The following is a 17,586-nucleotide window of genomic DNA, read 5'->3' on the forward strand; positions in this document are numbered from 1 at the left end:
GGAATACATGTGTCAATACAATTTAGAACATTACGGGTGCCATCAAACCAGCAATCTTAGTCGACACTGTGTTTTCAGCTTAAATAATGACAGCTACTGTACATATTCAATGCCTTGTTCGTAATTAACATAAAATTTAATTTTGTTTGCTTGTAAAATAGCATTTTTACTACACTATATGATCTCATTTTTTTCTTTTTGTTAAACAATAGTACGCCTTAACCACGCGATCAAACAGTAAAGAAAAATTCATCCTTCTTTATTGATTGGTTTACTTTCTGCATCATACTTTCGTATCATTTCTATGATATTGTAAACCGTGCTGTAGTTCGCTTCACTTATTTTGCAGAGAAACATCCTTATTTTCGCTTTCAACTCTTCTACCACGTAAACGTTCTCCACCTCAATCTCACTTCTATAGAGGAAGTAGAAATATGCTATTTCCTTGTCCGAGATCGAAGCAAATGGTCTTACGAACATCAAATCATCCTTGTATACTGCTAGTCCACCTTTCTCTACAAGCGAATGTGTATTGGCATACAATATATCGTACAGAATATCACATGCTATATCATCCATGCTCTTCTCCTCAAGCACCACTTTTTCATCAGCTGACATACTTATGTTATGGCAGCACTCCAAGTATTCCTGGTACGTTTTTATATCATGATTGAAATGCTCCAACTTGCCATACCCTACCAAGCTACCATTACGGCTGTACACGCGAATGCTCTTGAGCGCATACGGATATAACGCTTTGGTTAGCGCGTAAACAAGGACACTGCTCTTCATCGTTCCAGTATGGATTATTAATGCAGGCTTGTTCAGAACGCAGCGATAATTCTGTTTAAGCTTTCTGAGAAAGGTAGTAGTAAAGCAAGTATTGCAGTACGCGTTATCTTTCACTTTTATATTCGGTTTGCTTTTGCACGAAATACATCTATATGCCCTGTTGAGGAACATGTGAATATTCTAGGGATGAAAATTCAGCATTAAGAAGCTTGATTTGAAATAAATAGATTCGGATTTGAGCGTAAAATGTCAAACAGAAGTGCCAAGAATATAAATAGGTGTATAAACCATTGATTTTAGAGAAATACATAGTATTTCAAGTTGTAATATTGTTTCATAGAATATACCAATATATGACACGATATTATTCTAACAAGTAATCGTCATAAATACTATTCGATACTATTATATATTGTTATTGGATACTGGTTGCACTATTTCTGCTAAAAACGGAACAAATTCTGGTTGCTTGATAAACATTTTTCTCACTTTAATATATCATATTCTACTTTTCTTAGATCCTTTGGTAAAGATGGAAAAATTGGTTTCGCTCTGTAATCACGTCCTTCAAACATCGTTTGTAAAGAACGGCTGAGTGCGTTTTAGAAATGACAGTATATAAAATATTTTACAACTCTTGTTTTCTGCAAAAAGACGAAAAAAATTTACTCTGTTCCTGAACCGGTCAACCAGCTTTCGAGCCGTCATCCTATTTATACTGGTAAGCGATGATAGTTATCGTTACCCACAATTTGTCATCAAATAAGAAAAGAGCAAAAGAGGTAAATCTTTGATAAAACTATTTATATTACTAGCAAAAAATATAACAGACGAAATTATTGTTAACAAATGTATAATCTCATCGTCGTCATTCTAGGCATACGATAGTGATAATAAAACCACCCGTTATGGTGGTAAATGTATTATCGTCATATGACATGCACTTATAACTTATTTAATAACAAACTTTTCACGATGTTGTTTGTTTTTTGGTCTGTGTACCTGGCACTCTTCTAAAACATTTGTTGGAAAACGGTAGAGAATTGCAGTGATCACAGTAGTGGAAATGACACAACGCTTTTAACAGACAAAGATCAACAGTTACGCCATTTTCTATCCTTTTATAGAGATAATCAAAATTTGTGATTATTGAGCGTATTTTTTTTAGAGACTCGAGAAGATGGGCCTGAAATCGCTTGAGTTTTTCGGTATCGGAGTATGTCACGCTAATATATTCCTTAAAAGTCATTTTATCTTTCATATGACTCTTCATCGCCTTCAAGTTTATCGTGTTGTCAATCTTTTCTTTGTTTATACCTGACATTTTCACAATGCCTACTAAATACGGCAAAAAACCAAGAAAATATTCAAACGCTAAGAAATATTCGTCTAAATCGATGCAAGAGGCCTGAAACTTATCAAAATGAAATGAAAAGAGATTCTTTGATGTACAAACACTTTTAGGCATGGCATTAAAACCTCTTCTGATTCGTTTCATAGCAGGAATTGAGCTAGTAACAAGTTCTACTTGCTGATGTATTACCTGGACTTTTTCGGCTACATCATTTAATATTTGATCCACATGTTTTTCGGTGATTGCTCCAATGCCGACTAAAATACATAAAATATACATGGTTAGCGATTGTGAAGACTATTTATATTCTATGGCGATAAAAGTGCTTATCACCATGTTTGATATATTGATATGGCCTTGGTTCATACTATGCAACTAATTTATTGATGCTCTTTTGTGCAAAAATGTATGCTGACAGGCCTAACAACCGATAAACTTGAGTAGCCGAAGTTACAAGGGACACACAGGGACATATTGCAAAATTAGTGGATTTAAATCAAGATTTTATACAGTGTTATAAATGAAAACATCCTTTATCGTATTACATGTCATATCTGCACTGCATACAAAGCTTGACTTTAAGTGTTAATTATACCTATTTCCTAGTTTATCTTGGAAAAATTTGATCAAAAACCATTAACTCACACATTTGGCCGAGTTGTTCATTAAATGACTGATCGTATCACAAACCTTTCAAAAGTGACATCATGATAAGAAAAGGAAGGAATACGTGGATTGGTATGGATAACATATGCTGTTGTAAGATCTAAAATACGTATTCTGGTGATGAACTACACATAACTTCTTATGTATGAACACGTTCTATAACATGTATATCCTATTACCATTAACACATATCTCTCATAATGTCATTCCGAAGGTGATGAAGCACTTAGCACTATTCCAACCAGCTTTTATTATATACAAGCCTTTGAACTTAGTCTAATGACATGATCATTCACTGTTACAGAATACTGAGATGTGTTAGTTGACAGGTTGTTGTCAATTTGAGCTTTTATGGGAGTTACTATCTTATGGCTCGTATTGCGAGTAAATGTTGCCTTCACAGAAATGTTTGACTGTTGATTTCTATCGCAATTCATAATTTAAGAAGAAATAGCGCCAAAACTATTTCATATTTAGCCAGTATCTAGCTTTGCATCCTTGTTCTGTGACCGTGGTTTCATAACAGAATAAATTTATCGAAGGAGATTAATAAACTAACATGTCAGAAATAGCTGGTGAATAAGAAAAGAACGTGTAAAAGAGACTTTGAAACATCAATTAAAATGATTAAACACTAGATAGTAAAATTAAAAATATGTTGTGGTATAACTACCTCTAACGATTGTTAACATTTCATGTTGTAACTAAATAAACCGTCTACCACATGTTATTCACGGCTTTCTCCTTTAATTATAGCCCGATGCACGTTTAAACACAATTTCAAATTCTTTCACACATTTTTAATTGCATACGATGTGAATCTGTGGCGTGTATTCTATGCTCTTATCAACACTTGGGTAAATTTACCAAATTGTAGCCAACCATGAAGATTCTTATGACGGATTTGATGATTTCAAAGCGTAAAAAAACTGTAAAAGTACGATGCAGTACTAAAAGGAACATTAGCATGTTCTATATGCGATGAACGTAATCAAAATATAATGAAAATTAAAACAAAATAACGAATGTATATTCATTGTTCAAGCTAGTTATAATCGTTGTTCATAACAGATGAGTACACCTACTACGGCAATGAACTTCACTCTCGATGTTGCATACGGTTTAACCCAACCACAATTAACATAGATGATATCCTACAGTCTAAACTAAGACACTCATAAAACACCAAAAGGATCATTTCATCAGCTTTATTATACCCATCCACATATCTTTCTGGTTTGTTTCTTCAGCCATTTCCTCTCCTCTTTGGTCATAAAGGGTGACAAAACCTTCCTCACCCTATCGTTATAGCTATTTAAATAGCGGATATCACTCTTCAATAGCATTTTTTTAACGATTAAATCCCTCTGTAAGGGAACGTAAGTCAAATCGACAACATTCAAATATTCTTGGCCTACCGCCATGACTACATCTTCAATTCGCACACCAAACTCATTCTCAAGATATACTCCCGGTTCAACACTGAACATTTGATGTGGAACTACGGATCCAAACGGCAAAGACTCGTGCACAAGTGATGAGTGACCGACACCGTGCGACGTGCCATGCCTGTAATCACATTTGATATTCCATAAAGGTAATCTTGCAATGCCGCATGCCATGTAAAGGAACCTATTTTGTGGTGCAATCAACGTTTTGCTCATTATCTGTCCCTTTAGAACACGTGTGAAATATTCTCGGAACTTGGACGTGCTCTTACCAAGAAATAGTGTTCGTGTGATATCCGTGGTACCAAACAGGAACTGCGAACCGGTGTCCATCAACACCACATTATTATTTTCAATTTCTACACCACTCCCCTTGTAATGTATGATTGCAGCATTAGAACCCGACCCTACAATCGACTCAAAACTTTCCGAAACAAAGCAACCATTCGCCAGATACCTATTTACAACAGCATCCTCCATATTTGCGGTGCTGTCACTCGTAACTTTCCTCATAAAACTCATACTCAGTTCTTTCTTTAACTCAAGCAATTTCTCTCCAATTTGTTTTTCAGTAACCTTCTCTTTCTGGAACGTATGTCTGATCCACACGAAAAGCCGCGTTAACGCAATACTATCCATAATATTGGCTTGAACTACGCCAATTATTTCGTTTGTATTTTTTACACTTTTCAGCTTTTGTACAAAATCACTTGTCACTGCTTTGCTGCCCAATTTGAGACAAATGCCCGAGTTTACGTGCGATGATACGTATGCCCTGCTATATTCTACAAGCTTGATGTCCCCTGTGTTATTACAGAAGGTGTCCAAGAAATCGTCAAACTCATCATAGCCTCGTATGCAAATGTTACGCTTTATGTTTTTGCTGTTAGTGAACAGCACTGCATCTTTCTTATCCACAAACATGTAGGAGAAAAATAAAAGATTGTACGGAATATCAGTGCCACGCAAATTGAGTAAATAAGCAATTTCATCCATTGATGACATAATCATGCATTCCTTGTCGTCAAGCGAGTTTCTCAGTAAGGTAAGCTTTTCATCGGTAGAAATGCCTACTATGTTGCTATCAAGGATGTCGTCAATGATTTGTTGCTCGGTTTTAGACTCATCGGATGGCTTTTTTGAGATATCATCGATATTTTCAGGTAAATGCCACTTTTTTAGTATTTCTTCCGAAGGATTGCTGGATGTATCATCGTTTTTACTGGTGACTCGTTTACATTGATCAGTATTTTTTTGCTTTGCTCTCCTGTTTACTCTGCAGCTTTTCTTCAGTATATCTTCTATCGAATCACTTTTTTCCTTCTGCTTCAGAACGTCAAGCACAAGTTTTCTGGTGTATTTCTCTCCAAATATCCATATGCAGTCTCTCATTTTTATCTTTTCAAGATCTATCGTGTCGTTGAATGCTCTTTCACCATATTTACAAAAACGATCATTCTTGACATGTAATATCTCATGGTTCACCAACGCGTCTTTGATCGTCTCGTATGTTTCTGTATCTATCCTGTTCAGGTCCACTCCTATGTTTCCAACAATATTGTTCTTTATATACTCTAGGTAGCTTGGATCAACATCAATTTTTTGGAGAGTGAACTCTTTGTTCAGCTCTTTTTCAGCCTGTATGAAATAACGGCCATCCGTATACAAGAAATTCTGGTCGCCGGTAATGAGAAGTGTGGCTGTAGAACCTGTAAAGTTTGTGAGCGGTGTGATAATGTTGTCGGCTTTGTGAATGTACTCGTTCATATGATTATCAGTGAGCAAAACGATCATACAAGATATGTTGCACGTATCCAGGATCTCTTTGAAGGACATGAAGGGGTCCAACCGTGTTCATTTAATAAAACAATTTGCAAACAGTTCTATCATAAAATGTACCTATAGAATAATTCGTTGAGTACAGGATGGAAAAGCGAGAATGTTTGATTAAAAATTTAGTGAAACGTGTGAGAACGAACAATATAGAGAAACAGAATGATTTATATATGCAGAAAACATATTTGAGGTGATTTGTAGTAGCCGTGCAAATATTTAAACAAATTATTTGGACATTTCACTAAAAACTTTGCCCATTATTCCTAAAAAGTCAGGATAAGTTAAAAAATTTTACGCAGTATGAAAGCTAATCTGATTAATGATCAGTGCCGATATTTATCGTGAAAACATGACATCTTCAACTTTGATGATTAAAAGCATTTCTTATAATCGTGCCGCAATGGGTTGATAATTATTAATTTCACACTCTTTTTTTATCGGTTACTTCCTCAGTTTTATGGTCTTTTATGTTTACATGATCATCATGGTTCATATAACACTTTTTAGTACGTCAAAAAAGGGCATCTTACCAGCATTTTAAACTTTCTAATTGATCCGTGTCTTTAAACATAAAAATTGAACTATACACGATGTAAAATATGCCTATCTAAGCTATGTTTCTGCATAATAAGTGTACGCTTGCCCGAATTGCTAGCTAACAATGATAAAAAAATAGGCTAACACTTGGTTATACAGCGAAAATACAGTACTGGTGTTATGCTGTGTATAATGGATAGCATTGCGGTTATGATACATACATGGATCTAGGATACGGTTATTTTATCATCTTACAGATAATTGTTTTGCAACATTCTATGGTTTGATGGCTCTACACCACAAATTCGGACACCCTCTATGAACGACAAAATAAACAGAATCAGGGACAAACTGAAGCCCAACCCCAATCTACTATCGTTTATTGCACCAAAAAGGACGTTGGAACCATTGCTATCTCCTCCTCTACATTTAAAGAAGCAAGCCGAATAGCTCTATTTCTCTGACCAAAAAAAGAGCATCAATCTGTACATAAAATCGATATTTGCATACATTAAATCGTTCGAATTCAAGGAATGCACGCTTGACACGTATATTTCCCTTCATGAATATGTGAAGGAAATAGTGAAGCGAAGTATGGGCAGGTACAAGGATATTCTAAAAATCATAGAATGCAGCGTGGCATATTGCGTGATGGTGAAAAGGGCAAAAAACTGTGTGGACGAGGGGATTGTGTGTGAAAATTTGGATATAGACCTTATTAAACTTGACAACATGGTTGAGAACCGCGTTACATTGGTTAAACTGGAATGTTTAACAGAGTATATATTCAGCAATTATGAATTTGAGTGATGAACATGCAGCTCTAAAGTTAAGAATAGACGTAAATGCAAGATTTATGGAAATATGATGGTATTGTGCTTGTTATACAACGTGTTTGCGTGAGGACCGGTGGTTCTATGAGTAACATGTGAACAAAAAATTAAAAGTACGTTACGAAGGATTTTAATTGTTTGATGTATTACTGGCCAAACTATGGCAGATATAGCCGCATTTCTGATTCAAAATATGATTTATAGAATATCCTCTGAAACAGTATTTTGCTTCTTCCGTCGTATGAACAAACAAATAATTCGTTAAATAATAGAAGTAACATGGCATTGTATCTGGTATTTTTTTAAACCAGCAAAAGTGATTGCTTAACAGTCTCCTGTGAAAACAAGGCATAGCAGGACATATGTTATCTGTTCTGCACTTGTTGATTTAGTTAAGAGGAGTTTTAATCAATGACGCTTTTTCAATTTTCTTGATGATTTTTTGTGACCATTTTTCTTGGATTTAGTATGAGATTTGAAATTAACTTTTGCACTGAACAAAGCTTTTTGATGTGAGACCTTATCTTTGTTACGTATGCTGTCTTCCACAACATTACCCTCATCCGTCCGCTCATCATTCATTGCAAGCATATCCCTCACACCGAACAAGATGCGTTTAAACATTGAACTTTGGTTGTTAAACAATTTCCATCCCTCTTTAGCCGTAGTCAAACTTAGATCTGTTTGCGGAATAAGTTTTTCTTCATTTAATGGTGCATTTGCGACCTGATTGCCTTCCGCTTGTAACATTTCTTCGTTTGATTTCTCATTTCTTGAGTTCAAACTCGCAAAATGCTCGTCTTCCGAAATAACTTCGCATTCATGTCTAAGAATCTCATCGTTCAACTCTTCTAAATCCTTGTTATCCATCGCATCCATTTGTTTCATATGTTCATCGACACATTCCATAATAGCACTCATTGATTCATAAAAATGTTCTGAATTGTCGCCCACTTCTGCAGATTCGGTTATTGCTTCAACATGCCTTACCAGATCCAATAAAGAGCTCGTCAACTTATCGTTTTTGTTCGGCACGTACTTTTTATGTTTGCTCACAATTTTAGTTTTATCGGCCAGATCAGAACCTACATCGGTATACTGTGGCTTGTTCATGTCTTTCCTGTTATCTTCCAACTTATGAGATGAATCTATACTTTCGTCGATGGACTGTGTGTCACTATCAGATGGTTCGCTTGGTGATGACAATTCTGGCATTTTCCCGCTATCATCGCATTCAACGGTTTTCGAATCAGTCAAATTCGCATCGCTTAGTTCCAATCCAGCCATTTCATCTGCTCCATAATCGTGGTATCTTTTGTAATCTGTATCGTCATATTCTTTATCTATTACTTCTCTTTGCTCCTTATTCTTTAGAGAAAAACCTATATTATCGTTTTGTCTTGATGACGTAATGTGCTTAAACCCATAAAAAAACAGTGTTGCTGCTACAGCATATCCCAACAGCACGTAAAACATAAGTACGCAGATGAGTTCACAATAAATACTTTTCTTCATAAGCTGGTTATGGTAATTTTACGCTATTCAAATAATTGATATCAATGAAGTAAAAGCATTATATTATGTTTGAAGAAGCAGAATCACTATCTAACCTATTTTAACACCGTAAAGCAATGTTTCGTTGACAAGCTTGTACAACTGAGCAAAACGTAAAAAACCATTGATTAACTGGCATGAGAGTAGGTTTATTTACGAACCAGAAAGTTCGACATATCACCAGAGCGGAGTGCTAATCTGAATGTATTTATCTGGCTGAGCGTGTGAATCACGATTATAAATTATTGCAGTAATATGTTTATGATGAATTTGTGTTAAGTACTGCCATTTTTATGTTAACATGGTTGCAATTCACGAATTATGACTCCTATGCAGAGTTGTTTTACGCTATATAAACTCATAAATCATGTAAATGCCTTTAAAACTAAGTAAACTACGAATAAGGAATTGCCTCATAGTTTTATTGTTTATGATAATACACCATGTTGGATACCATGCCAAGAACAGCTATCAAGTTAATAAAAGGATGATTTACGGAAATTCTCGATCATTGTTAGGCTTTATATTGCTAGATAGATACCATTCAATCCAATCTTTCTTTGAGGTCTACAATCCCAATAATATCACCTTCTGTGCCTGCAATAGATATCCGAGACAAAACTGGAATGAAGTAGTTAACCAAGTTTATGAGATAGAATATGAGAGCGTTACAAGGGAAGCAAGACTGGCCAAAAAGAGTTTTATAGAAGGTAACAAGTGGAATAGTTATTAATCTGTTTGCGATATTATGCCGCAAGGCATTGATGAATGCCTAGGCCAAGTTAGTATTTACTTACATACATCAAGACCACCCGCTTGAAATTTGTTCACATATAACGATTTATACGACTGTGATTTCAGAAAGTAAAAAATTGTCAAAAAATACCTAATATAAAGAAAAATTTAAAACTCAACAGAGAAACGGCGAAGACCTTTTTCGACAAAAAAGATATGTGTTGTATGTGTAAATGATAGACTGTACAGTGTGCAGAAGAATATGGTGTGAAATAAAGAGTGTAGCACAATTTACTCAAATTATAGAACTTCTTTGGTTGATTACGGATAATAATGGCTAAACCAAAATTAAATGATAAGAAATTTCTATGCTTTGCCTTTTATAAGTGATATGAAATATAACGCAGCTTGTCCAGGCATATCTAGAGATAAAGAGCTGTTTTTACTTAGAGAAAATCTCGTTGTTTATGTGAATAAAAACACAGCTATTTAATATTGCATTAGATCGTGCAGTCATTTTCAAATGATATGCTAGAAATTTCTCTACAAATTTGTACTCGAATCCAGCCATAAAGAAGCAAAAAGGGGATCACTGCTTGGATGCCATGCTAAAAGGGTATAATTGCGGTGCATGTACAAGAACGGAATATTAACACTAATAATTTTAAACCAGTAAAATATGGATAAAAAGTCGAGTTTGATACATTAAGTGTATATTGATTATTAATATGTGGTGTTTGTATTATTAGAATTATATTCCACTCGCCTTTGAAGCAAAAAATTTATTGAAATATGACTTTCATCCGTATATGCATATTTTTATAAATAACGTTAATAGCACCAGCAAGTTTATCTCCCGGTATAAAAATATTAACCGCAGTATATTTTACCTAATCAAGGTTTTATACCAATAAAAGTTCAAAGCGCGAGAAACCTCTTTTCAATATTTACTCACCAAAACATTCAAAATGAAATCGGCAAGTGAGCTTCTTCATATCCTTAGGTGTCATGGTGATTCTGTATTGCGAGATAGTGGTCGATGTTGTCCAATAATTCATTTCTCATCCATTGTTACTGCAATATTTCACACCATGAAATCTAATAGTTCCGCTTAATCTCCTCATCGTGTCTATCCGTATGAGCCGGTATCGGAGATAAATTAAGTCAAATTCTGAATTTTTAATGAAAATAAAAAATGAAAGGGTAGTTAAATGAAAGAGAATGACGAAGACTCTCAGAAGAGAAAAAGTGGGTGGATAAGAAAGGATTTACAGGATTATGACAAAGATGCGAGGACAAACGGACAAAAAATTAGTTTAGAAGGCGACAAGAGTGCAATTGAAGATCTCAATCAAAGTATGAATTATAAACCGGTTGAAAAGATGGTGCATGGCCGTGAGAATGGTAAATTTGGTAAAAAAAGCGGTTCTCACGCAACCGTGAGCGATGAAGAGCTTGTAAACTTTGGTGAGCTTTCGCCCGATAAGATGTTAAACGCTTTGAACACACTTACCGTGTTATTATCAAAGGCAAATGTGCACCAAGTGTACGCATTTCTCCTAAACTTGCAAGAACACACTTTAACAATTCCATCTACTCATCACGAGTCGATAACATCCTCGCTTTCAATCCTATCAGCAAATGTAAAGCAGTTATTGCCTATGGAAATAGAACATTATGATTTGAAGCTGATCAACGTAATCGATGACACTAGCGAGCGTAAAGTGCCGTTCAACATGTATTTAACGAATTATCTGACGTCTCTGTTCATAAAGCTGACCATCAAAGAGATTGAAAACGCAGTGAACAACTACTTCTATCCGGAGCGGAGAAGAATCGACTGCGGCATTGAAGATATACTTGGAAATGGATATGGTGCGTTGTTAGTTGAGGAAAACGGTGATACTAAAGCGAACGGTGTGCATGATGTAGGTAAAGGAAGTGCGAGCGATGAACACGAAAACTCGGATAGAGCTAGTGTGAAAGGAAATGGAGATGGATGTGTTAAAAGGGAGAATCGCTATGAAAACTTGGAACACGATAAAAAGACTGCTGGCAAACCGGTAAAGAGACCGTTAAAAGGCGAAAAGACAAGCAGAACACAGGTAACAGGTACTGAAAGGGAAGCAAACACGGATAATATGAGTGTGAAGAGAATCAAACGAAATGAACATCACGCTGCAACCGAAGATGGTTCCGAGCAGAATAAGGAAAAGCAAATGGTAAAAGATGTATTATTAAGCAATAAAACGCTCTTTTGCATACTAAAGGATGAGGACTACAACATCAATCTTTTTCTTTCCCTTTTGAAGTATGAGGAGAAATTGCAAAGCTTTCTTCTTTTCCTCTACATAAATCACGAAAGCACGTATGAGACGTTTCTAAGAAACGCACTCTCTAGTTGCACGGCGGAGCAGCAGCCAAAAATTTTACAAAATTTTGTGGAGGTGCGAATAGAAGAGCTCAAATTCTTCGACAAGGAAAATTTAAAGCAAATGGTAAAGAAGAGAATGCACAGAGAATCGCTAAGAGTAAAGCTGAAAGAAATTGAAAAGAGCGAGCTGCTTGACATCATTAAAGAAGACTTTAAATTCTTTAAAAACAATTTAGACTACTACGACCTCAGCTTCAAGGAACTGCTAGCACTTGCTGAAGAGGAAGACGAGGTGATCGAATATCTGTTCGATAATCTGGCAGTTTATGGAAGTAATTGGATGGGGTCAGTTGTAAAGGTGCTCTCTGGAAAGAACGAGAATTTTATTTTTGATTTTTTTGAGCAGCGCGTGCGACCGCTAGCAGACCAAACCAAGACACACAGTGAGGAAGAGGTACATTCTCTGATATACGACGCGATTGTTGTGTACCTTAAGTACAATAAGCCCAGTAAACTGCTTCTGCAGCTTTTTCGCTCAAATTACCTGCTTGACAACAAAAAATATTTTTTCAATGTGATCACTATTTTAGAGAAGGAAACGATAAAAAATCGGCTGATGGACTATCTGGATGAAGAGACCTTGCCTTTTTTTACGCGTGTGATGACTGCCAATGAGATTCTCCATGAGTTGTGCGTTTTCAACTGTGACAGATATGATAGGGAGAAAAACACTAAAAGCGATATCAGCTCACGAACCAGATTAGAGGGTATATTCAAACTGATAGTGCCCAAATTTACAGAAGATACAATTATTCAGACGCTTGCCTCGTCTGACAACACACCAAACTTCTTTCTAGCACTTAAATATTCACTCATCACGTACGCCACGCTGAAGCCGTTCACACTTACCGTGTTGCAGAGACACTCCCTTCGAACGAACGAATACATCGATGTGCTTGAGATGATGGGAATGGATGCGATTGACGTGTTGGTATGCAAGGATAAAAACTTTATCTCGTATGTGTTGCGAAGGAGCAAAAAGATCAAAGAAGTCTGCGTACAAAGCGAGGGCCGGAATTTGAGAGGAATGGACAAAGTACTGGAAGCGTATTCCAGTCAGATGCAGTGAGAGAGGAAAGCACGTATGAAAAGAAAATAAGTGTCTCTGAACAGTCTATACCAGTTATTCTACCCTTGTTACCAATAAATCAGTGATAGCCCGGTTGAGTAAGTAACCTTTCAGATCGAGCAATACGTGAAAAGAGAAGGTTCTTACCCAACATGTTAACAAACATAACCAGCGTAAATAAATGTGCTTTTAATGACGTAATCGCTTGTTATCGTCGTACAATAAGGTCGATTCTATTATTTAGCCGTATATCAGTAAAAATGTGGTTTATTTATTAACTTTTTATAATTGAGGACAAATTTACGTTTTTGCAGGTGTTACCGTATGAGAACACGAATAAACGTATCTGTCAAACCAAAATTAGTTTATTTCTTCATTTTTTACGATGAAATGATGTGTTACGAATATTTAGTTAACTAAACATTGACAAACAAAATTCGTTGTTATACCCTATCGATTGCGCTACCGGGTGATTTTTATCCATCAATTCTTGCTTTGCGATTAGTTAAAAATCAGCACTTCTACTCCGTTCTTCAACAGCACAAATACCGTGTTACCAACACATACAAAATCTATAACATTAACTAAGTTAAGATTCTCAACAAAACTTCTCTTAAAATAGTTCATTCTGAGCCTGCTGTTTCTGCACTCAAGAACAAAATCGTCATTTACCAACTTAGAGGCAGGCACATTGCTTGGTCGAATAGTAACGGTCTCTTTGGCATCGCCATCGGTCGTATCGTGTTTATTTTTCTTTCCACTCTTACCTCCCGTACCATCGCGTTGCTCCAGTCGTTGCTCACAACCACTTTCCTCATTATAATACGTTTTGACCACACCGTACCTATCCCATACTTTTACGCACTCGTCTACGTGTACATCCACAATATCGCCAATTTTCATCCAGAGTATGATCTTTTCCAGTTCACGATTGCACGCTTTCACATTTCTGGACACCAGGGTCAACATCACGTTGAACAACAGACACAGGACTTGGCGACTAACACAATGAACCAGGTAATTCATGACATGATTTTCGATTCTCTTTATTTTGGTGAGCATTATCTCACTTTTACCGTTCTTGGCATTCTTGATTCGGTACCGATAGATCAAGATTGTGTCTGACTGCTGGAGAAGAACATAATTTTGTATGGCGTACAAATTGTCGGCAACTAGGTTGATATGGAATGATAGGATGCTTTCGCCCTTGATGTCCACCTGGAATGGTGTGAATAAAAGTTTGGGAGTGTCTGGCTTTGCCTTATGGAAAAGCGGGTGCTTTGTGATCATAAGAATGAGGAGCCGCGAGTTTTTCAAGATTATTACGAAACAACGCGTAAGAGAACCGATCATGAAGAAATAGCACAAAACGAGATGTTAAATGAATCATTTGAAAGGCGTACCATTCAGACAATAACAATACGGAACAGGCGTAATTCTAATGGAAATGGCATTAAAACGCCCATTAAGCAATTTAATCTCGTACAATTGGTAGGTTGGTCGACAGAAACGAACAGATCTAATCTCGGCAAAGTCGGATACCACAGTGAACGCCAACAGCAGAAAATAAAGCTGTGCCTCAACAATGAGTGCAGTGCCATTCTGCACCGTAAAGCACGCCAGACCATCTCCAAACCAAAACCAGTACAGTGACACGATAAACAGCAAAGCAAACTACCGCCAATCAATAATTTAATTAATCACTATTGTCATCAAAAACTATCTTCTTATTCTCATTCTCCTTGAACCTCTTACTTCCCCTGTCCTTAGAATTCCTTCTATCGTTTTTATTGAATCCTCCCCGGTCGTTAAATCGTCTCTCTCTATTATTGCCTCTGCCGAACCCTTTGTCGCCATCTCTTCTATCCCTGTTAAAACCGCCATTTCCACGATCTTTCCTGTCCTTCGGTTCATTGATGAACAATTTTCTCTCTTCCATATTAAACTTACCGTTCAACACCTTCTTCATGTCCTGCTCATTTCCAAATTCAACAAAACAAAATCCTCTGTTGCGCTCCTCATCCTCATCGGCCGGTAACCGAACATTTTTCACGTTGTACTTCGAAAAAACATCTTTTATGTCCTCAACGGTGGCTGTGTAGGGCAGGTTCTTCACGAACAGAGTAAAGTTTCCGGTCTTCTTCGGTGTATCAATCACTATGGTGCAATCAAGCAGAGTCTTTCCGTTGTAGGACAAAGCTTTCTTCGCCGATTGTGCATTGCTGAACTCTACGTAGCAGAAACCCTTGTTCTCAGATGTATCGCGATCCTTCGGCATGCGCACGTTCACTACCTTTCCAATTTTACCGAACTCCTCCTCAACCATTAGCTCAGTAACACTTCTGTCAAATCCCTTGACAAACACCGTGGCATCATCCGCCTGAGACTTATCCGATTGCTTACTCGCACGCGGTTCCTCCGCATCGCCAGATTTAACGTTGCTCGCCTCATCAGACTCACTTTCCTTATGTTCTGTATCTTTTCCCTCATCAGAAGAGGTTGCACAGCTCAACTCCTCCTTATCCTCCAGACCCGCACTCCTAACCGGCTTTGCTTTTTGTTGCTTGTCCTCCTCCGTACTTGCATCACCAGTCTCTTCTCCAGAACTCACATCCTCGGAGTTATCGTCCCTTTCTTCGCTAGCACTCATCTCCTTAACGTTGTTGCTCTCCTCAGTGCTGCTTGCCTCAGTACTGGCATTGCTCTCTGTGGCAGAGTGCTCACTTTCCGAAATGCTACTTTCGTTTTTGTTCTGCTGTTTCTTTGTCTGCTTCTTTGCCATTGGGGTTCAAATTTTTTTTTATTTTTTATAGAGATTGACAAAATCGGCATATTCCAACGCACAACGTGCCAAACATCCAATGGTGTTTTGATGTACATTTATCGATAAGTACAGCAGCAATTCGACTGTTTGCCGGTAATTGTTGTGTTTTTAGACAATATCCTTCTGGCAAGCTATAAGCTGTTAAAACGGGCACTGCACTATCGCTTTGACAGTTCTTACGGTTTTATTCTATCAAAATGAACCAAACCGGGTTCAAAATTGAGAAATAAATTATTTTCGCTACATATCGGAAACAGAAGGACAAAATGTTATGAGTGCAGAAACGAAATTGTTCAAGCATGATCGTATACGATGGTAGTGCACGCACATAGGAGTTTCTATCAGAAATACTTGTGATAAATCTCCTATTAGGTGATTATGTCCGGCCGTTCCTTCGTTCATATGATGGTGCACGGATCACAAAAGCACTTGCCGAAACAGATCTGTGCTTTTACATGGATGAGTTACACAGCACTTTAATAACGGAATGAAAACGAATATCTGTTGTATATGGACAGCACAGCAATATTAAGAGATAAATAGCAGAAAAATAAATAAACGTAGGTGAGAACGAAATATATTTTTACATCTTAGCTCTTCTGATGCATCCAAAATATCACCTATGAGCACGAATTGATTGGATACGATATTTGTGATCGATAGCCTTTACAGAACGTGTACTAGCCCGCAACAAGATCGGATGTGTCTGGACAAAAACTTAACGCATACGTTCCTTAACAAAGAATTGCTATTGCTAACAGTTCTATTCACATGTTCCTTTTTCGTCTAAAAATTTACTCAGCATCATAACCAACTCATCTGCCTTCTCGCACCAATACTAAAAGATGCATGCACTTGCACAGTTATAAAATTTTTTGAATCTCACTTTTCTACAGAGAACCAATCATAAAACAATATGATATGATGTACGAATGCCATAATATGCTATTAATAACAAATTAGTTGTTGGTTGTGTTAAGTATGACGTATTTGACACCGTCTTGCACACCTACTCTGCTTAACATGCTCATTTAGGATTAAATCCAGCAGCAGCTTTTTGCGATCGGACCAGGCGTACTTTTTACACTTTTCTTGAGATTGTAGAGCAGGCCGCTGTGCTCAGAAAAAGCACCAATATCAACATTTACTGTCAAGCTCTGCTCAAAACTTGCTTTTGACGGATTAAAAGATTAGCAGCTCTTTTTCACATCGCTGTCTAATGCTTGATACAGTGAACTGGTGCGGTATTGTGTAACCGCTTCAACACCATAAAACACAGAAAGAGCACATACTTTTTACTGGCTTTTCCTCAACTAAACTCACAAACTATTATTTGAACAGCACCCACGTAAACAAACGAAGAACACGAGTGTGTGTTACTAATCGTGATTGCCATGTGTTGTGACCCTAGTCCACTCCTGTGCAAGGCATTCGTTGATAAAATGTATTTTTGAACTGTAGAAATGGAGCAGAATGTCTGTTTATTTAATTAGCGGTCTAAGAT

At 36.9% G+C, this 17,586-nt stretch overlaps 8 protein-coding genes across 8 annotated transcripts; 2 read left to right on the forward strand and 6 right to left on the reverse strand.

Moving 5' to 3' along the window:
* Nucleotides 1-117: 117 nt before the first annotated feature.
* Nucleotides 118-963, reverse strand: VCUG_00758 (uncharacterized protein; the record flags this gene model as incomplete). Its single annotated transcript, XM_008075588.1, has 1 exon — nt 118-963. The coding sequence occupies one exon, from the start codon at nt 961-963 to the stop codon at nt 250-252; it is 714 nt and encodes a 237-aa protein (XP_008073779.1). The 3' UTR covers nt 118-249.
* Nucleotides 964-1,742: 779 nt separating this feature from the next.
* On the reverse strand, nt 1,743-2,425 carry VCUG_00759 (uncharacterized protein; the record flags this gene model as incomplete). Its single annotated transcript, XM_008075589.1, has 1 exon — nt 1,743-2,425. One exon carries the CDS (start codon nt 2,423-2,425, stop codon nt 1,763-1,765), a length of 663 nt encoding a protein of 220 aa, XP_008073780.1. The 3' UTR covers nt 1,743-1,762.
* Nucleotides 2,426-3,934: 1,509 nt separating this feature from the next.
* Nucleotides 3,935-6,096, reverse strand: VCUG_00760 (uncharacterized protein; the record flags this gene model as incomplete). Its single annotated transcript, XM_008075590.1, has 1 exon — nt 3,935-6,096. The coding sequence occupies one exon, from the start codon at nt 6,094-6,096 to the stop codon at nt 4,024-4,026; it is 2,073 nt and encodes a 690-aa protein (XP_008073781.1). The 3' UTR covers nt 3,935-4,023.
* A 1,778-nt stretch (nt 6,097-7,874) lies between these two features.
* VCUG_00761 (uncharacterized protein) lies at nt 7,875-8,981 on the reverse strand (the record flags this gene model as incomplete). The annotated part of the gene is made up of 1 exon (XM_008075591.1): nt 7,875-8,981. One exon carries the CDS (start codon nt 8,979-8,981, stop codon nt 7,875-7,877), a length of 1,107 nt encoding a protein of 368 aa, XP_008073782.1.
* A 412-nt stretch (nt 8,982-9,393) lies between these two features.
* VCUG_00762 (uncharacterized protein) lies at nt 9,394-9,753 on the forward strand (the record flags this gene model as incomplete). The annotated part of the gene is made up of 1 exon (XM_008075592.1): nt 9,394-9,753. The coding sequence occupies one exon, from the start codon at nt 9,394-9,396 to the stop codon at nt 9,751-9,753; it is 360 nt and encodes a 119-aa protein (XP_008073783.1).
* A 1,213-nt stretch (nt 9,754-10,966) lies between these two features.
* On the forward strand, nt 10,967-13,523 carry VCUG_00763 (uncharacterized protein; the record flags this gene model as incomplete). Its single annotated transcript, XM_008075593.1, has 1 exon — nt 10,967-13,523. One exon carries the CDS (start codon nt 10,967-10,969, stop codon nt 13,256-13,258), a length of 2,292 nt encoding a protein of 763 aa, XP_008073784.1. The 3' UTR covers nt 13,259-13,523.
* A 135-nt stretch (nt 13,524-13,658) lies between these two features.
* On the reverse strand, nt 13,659-14,611 carry VCUG_00764 (uncharacterized protein; the record flags this gene model as incomplete). Its single annotated transcript, XM_008075594.1, has 1 exon — nt 13,659-14,611. The coding sequence occupies one exon, from the start codon at nt 14,609-14,611 to the stop codon at nt 13,760-13,762; it is 852 nt and encodes a 283-aa protein (XP_008073785.1). The 3' UTR covers nt 13,659-13,759.
* Nucleotides 14,612-14,933: 322 nt separating this feature from the next.
* On the reverse strand, nt 14,934-16,040 carry VCUG_00765 (uncharacterized protein; the record flags this gene model as incomplete). Its single annotated transcript, XM_008075595.1, has 1 exon — nt 14,934-16,040. One exon carries the CDS (start codon nt 16,038-16,040, stop codon nt 14,955-14,957), a length of 1,086 nt encoding a protein of 361 aa, XP_008073786.1. The 3' UTR covers nt 14,934-14,954.
* Between the last annotated feature and the right edge of the window lie 1,546 nt (nt 16,041-17,586).

The sequence above is a fragment of the Vavraia culicis genome (assembly GCF_000192795.1).
Source record: "Vavraia culicis subsp. floridensis unplaced genomic scaffold supercont1.9, whole genome shotgun sequence".
NCBI classification, from domain to species: Eukaryota; Fungi; Microsporidia; family Pleistophoridae; genus Vavraia; species Vavraia culicis.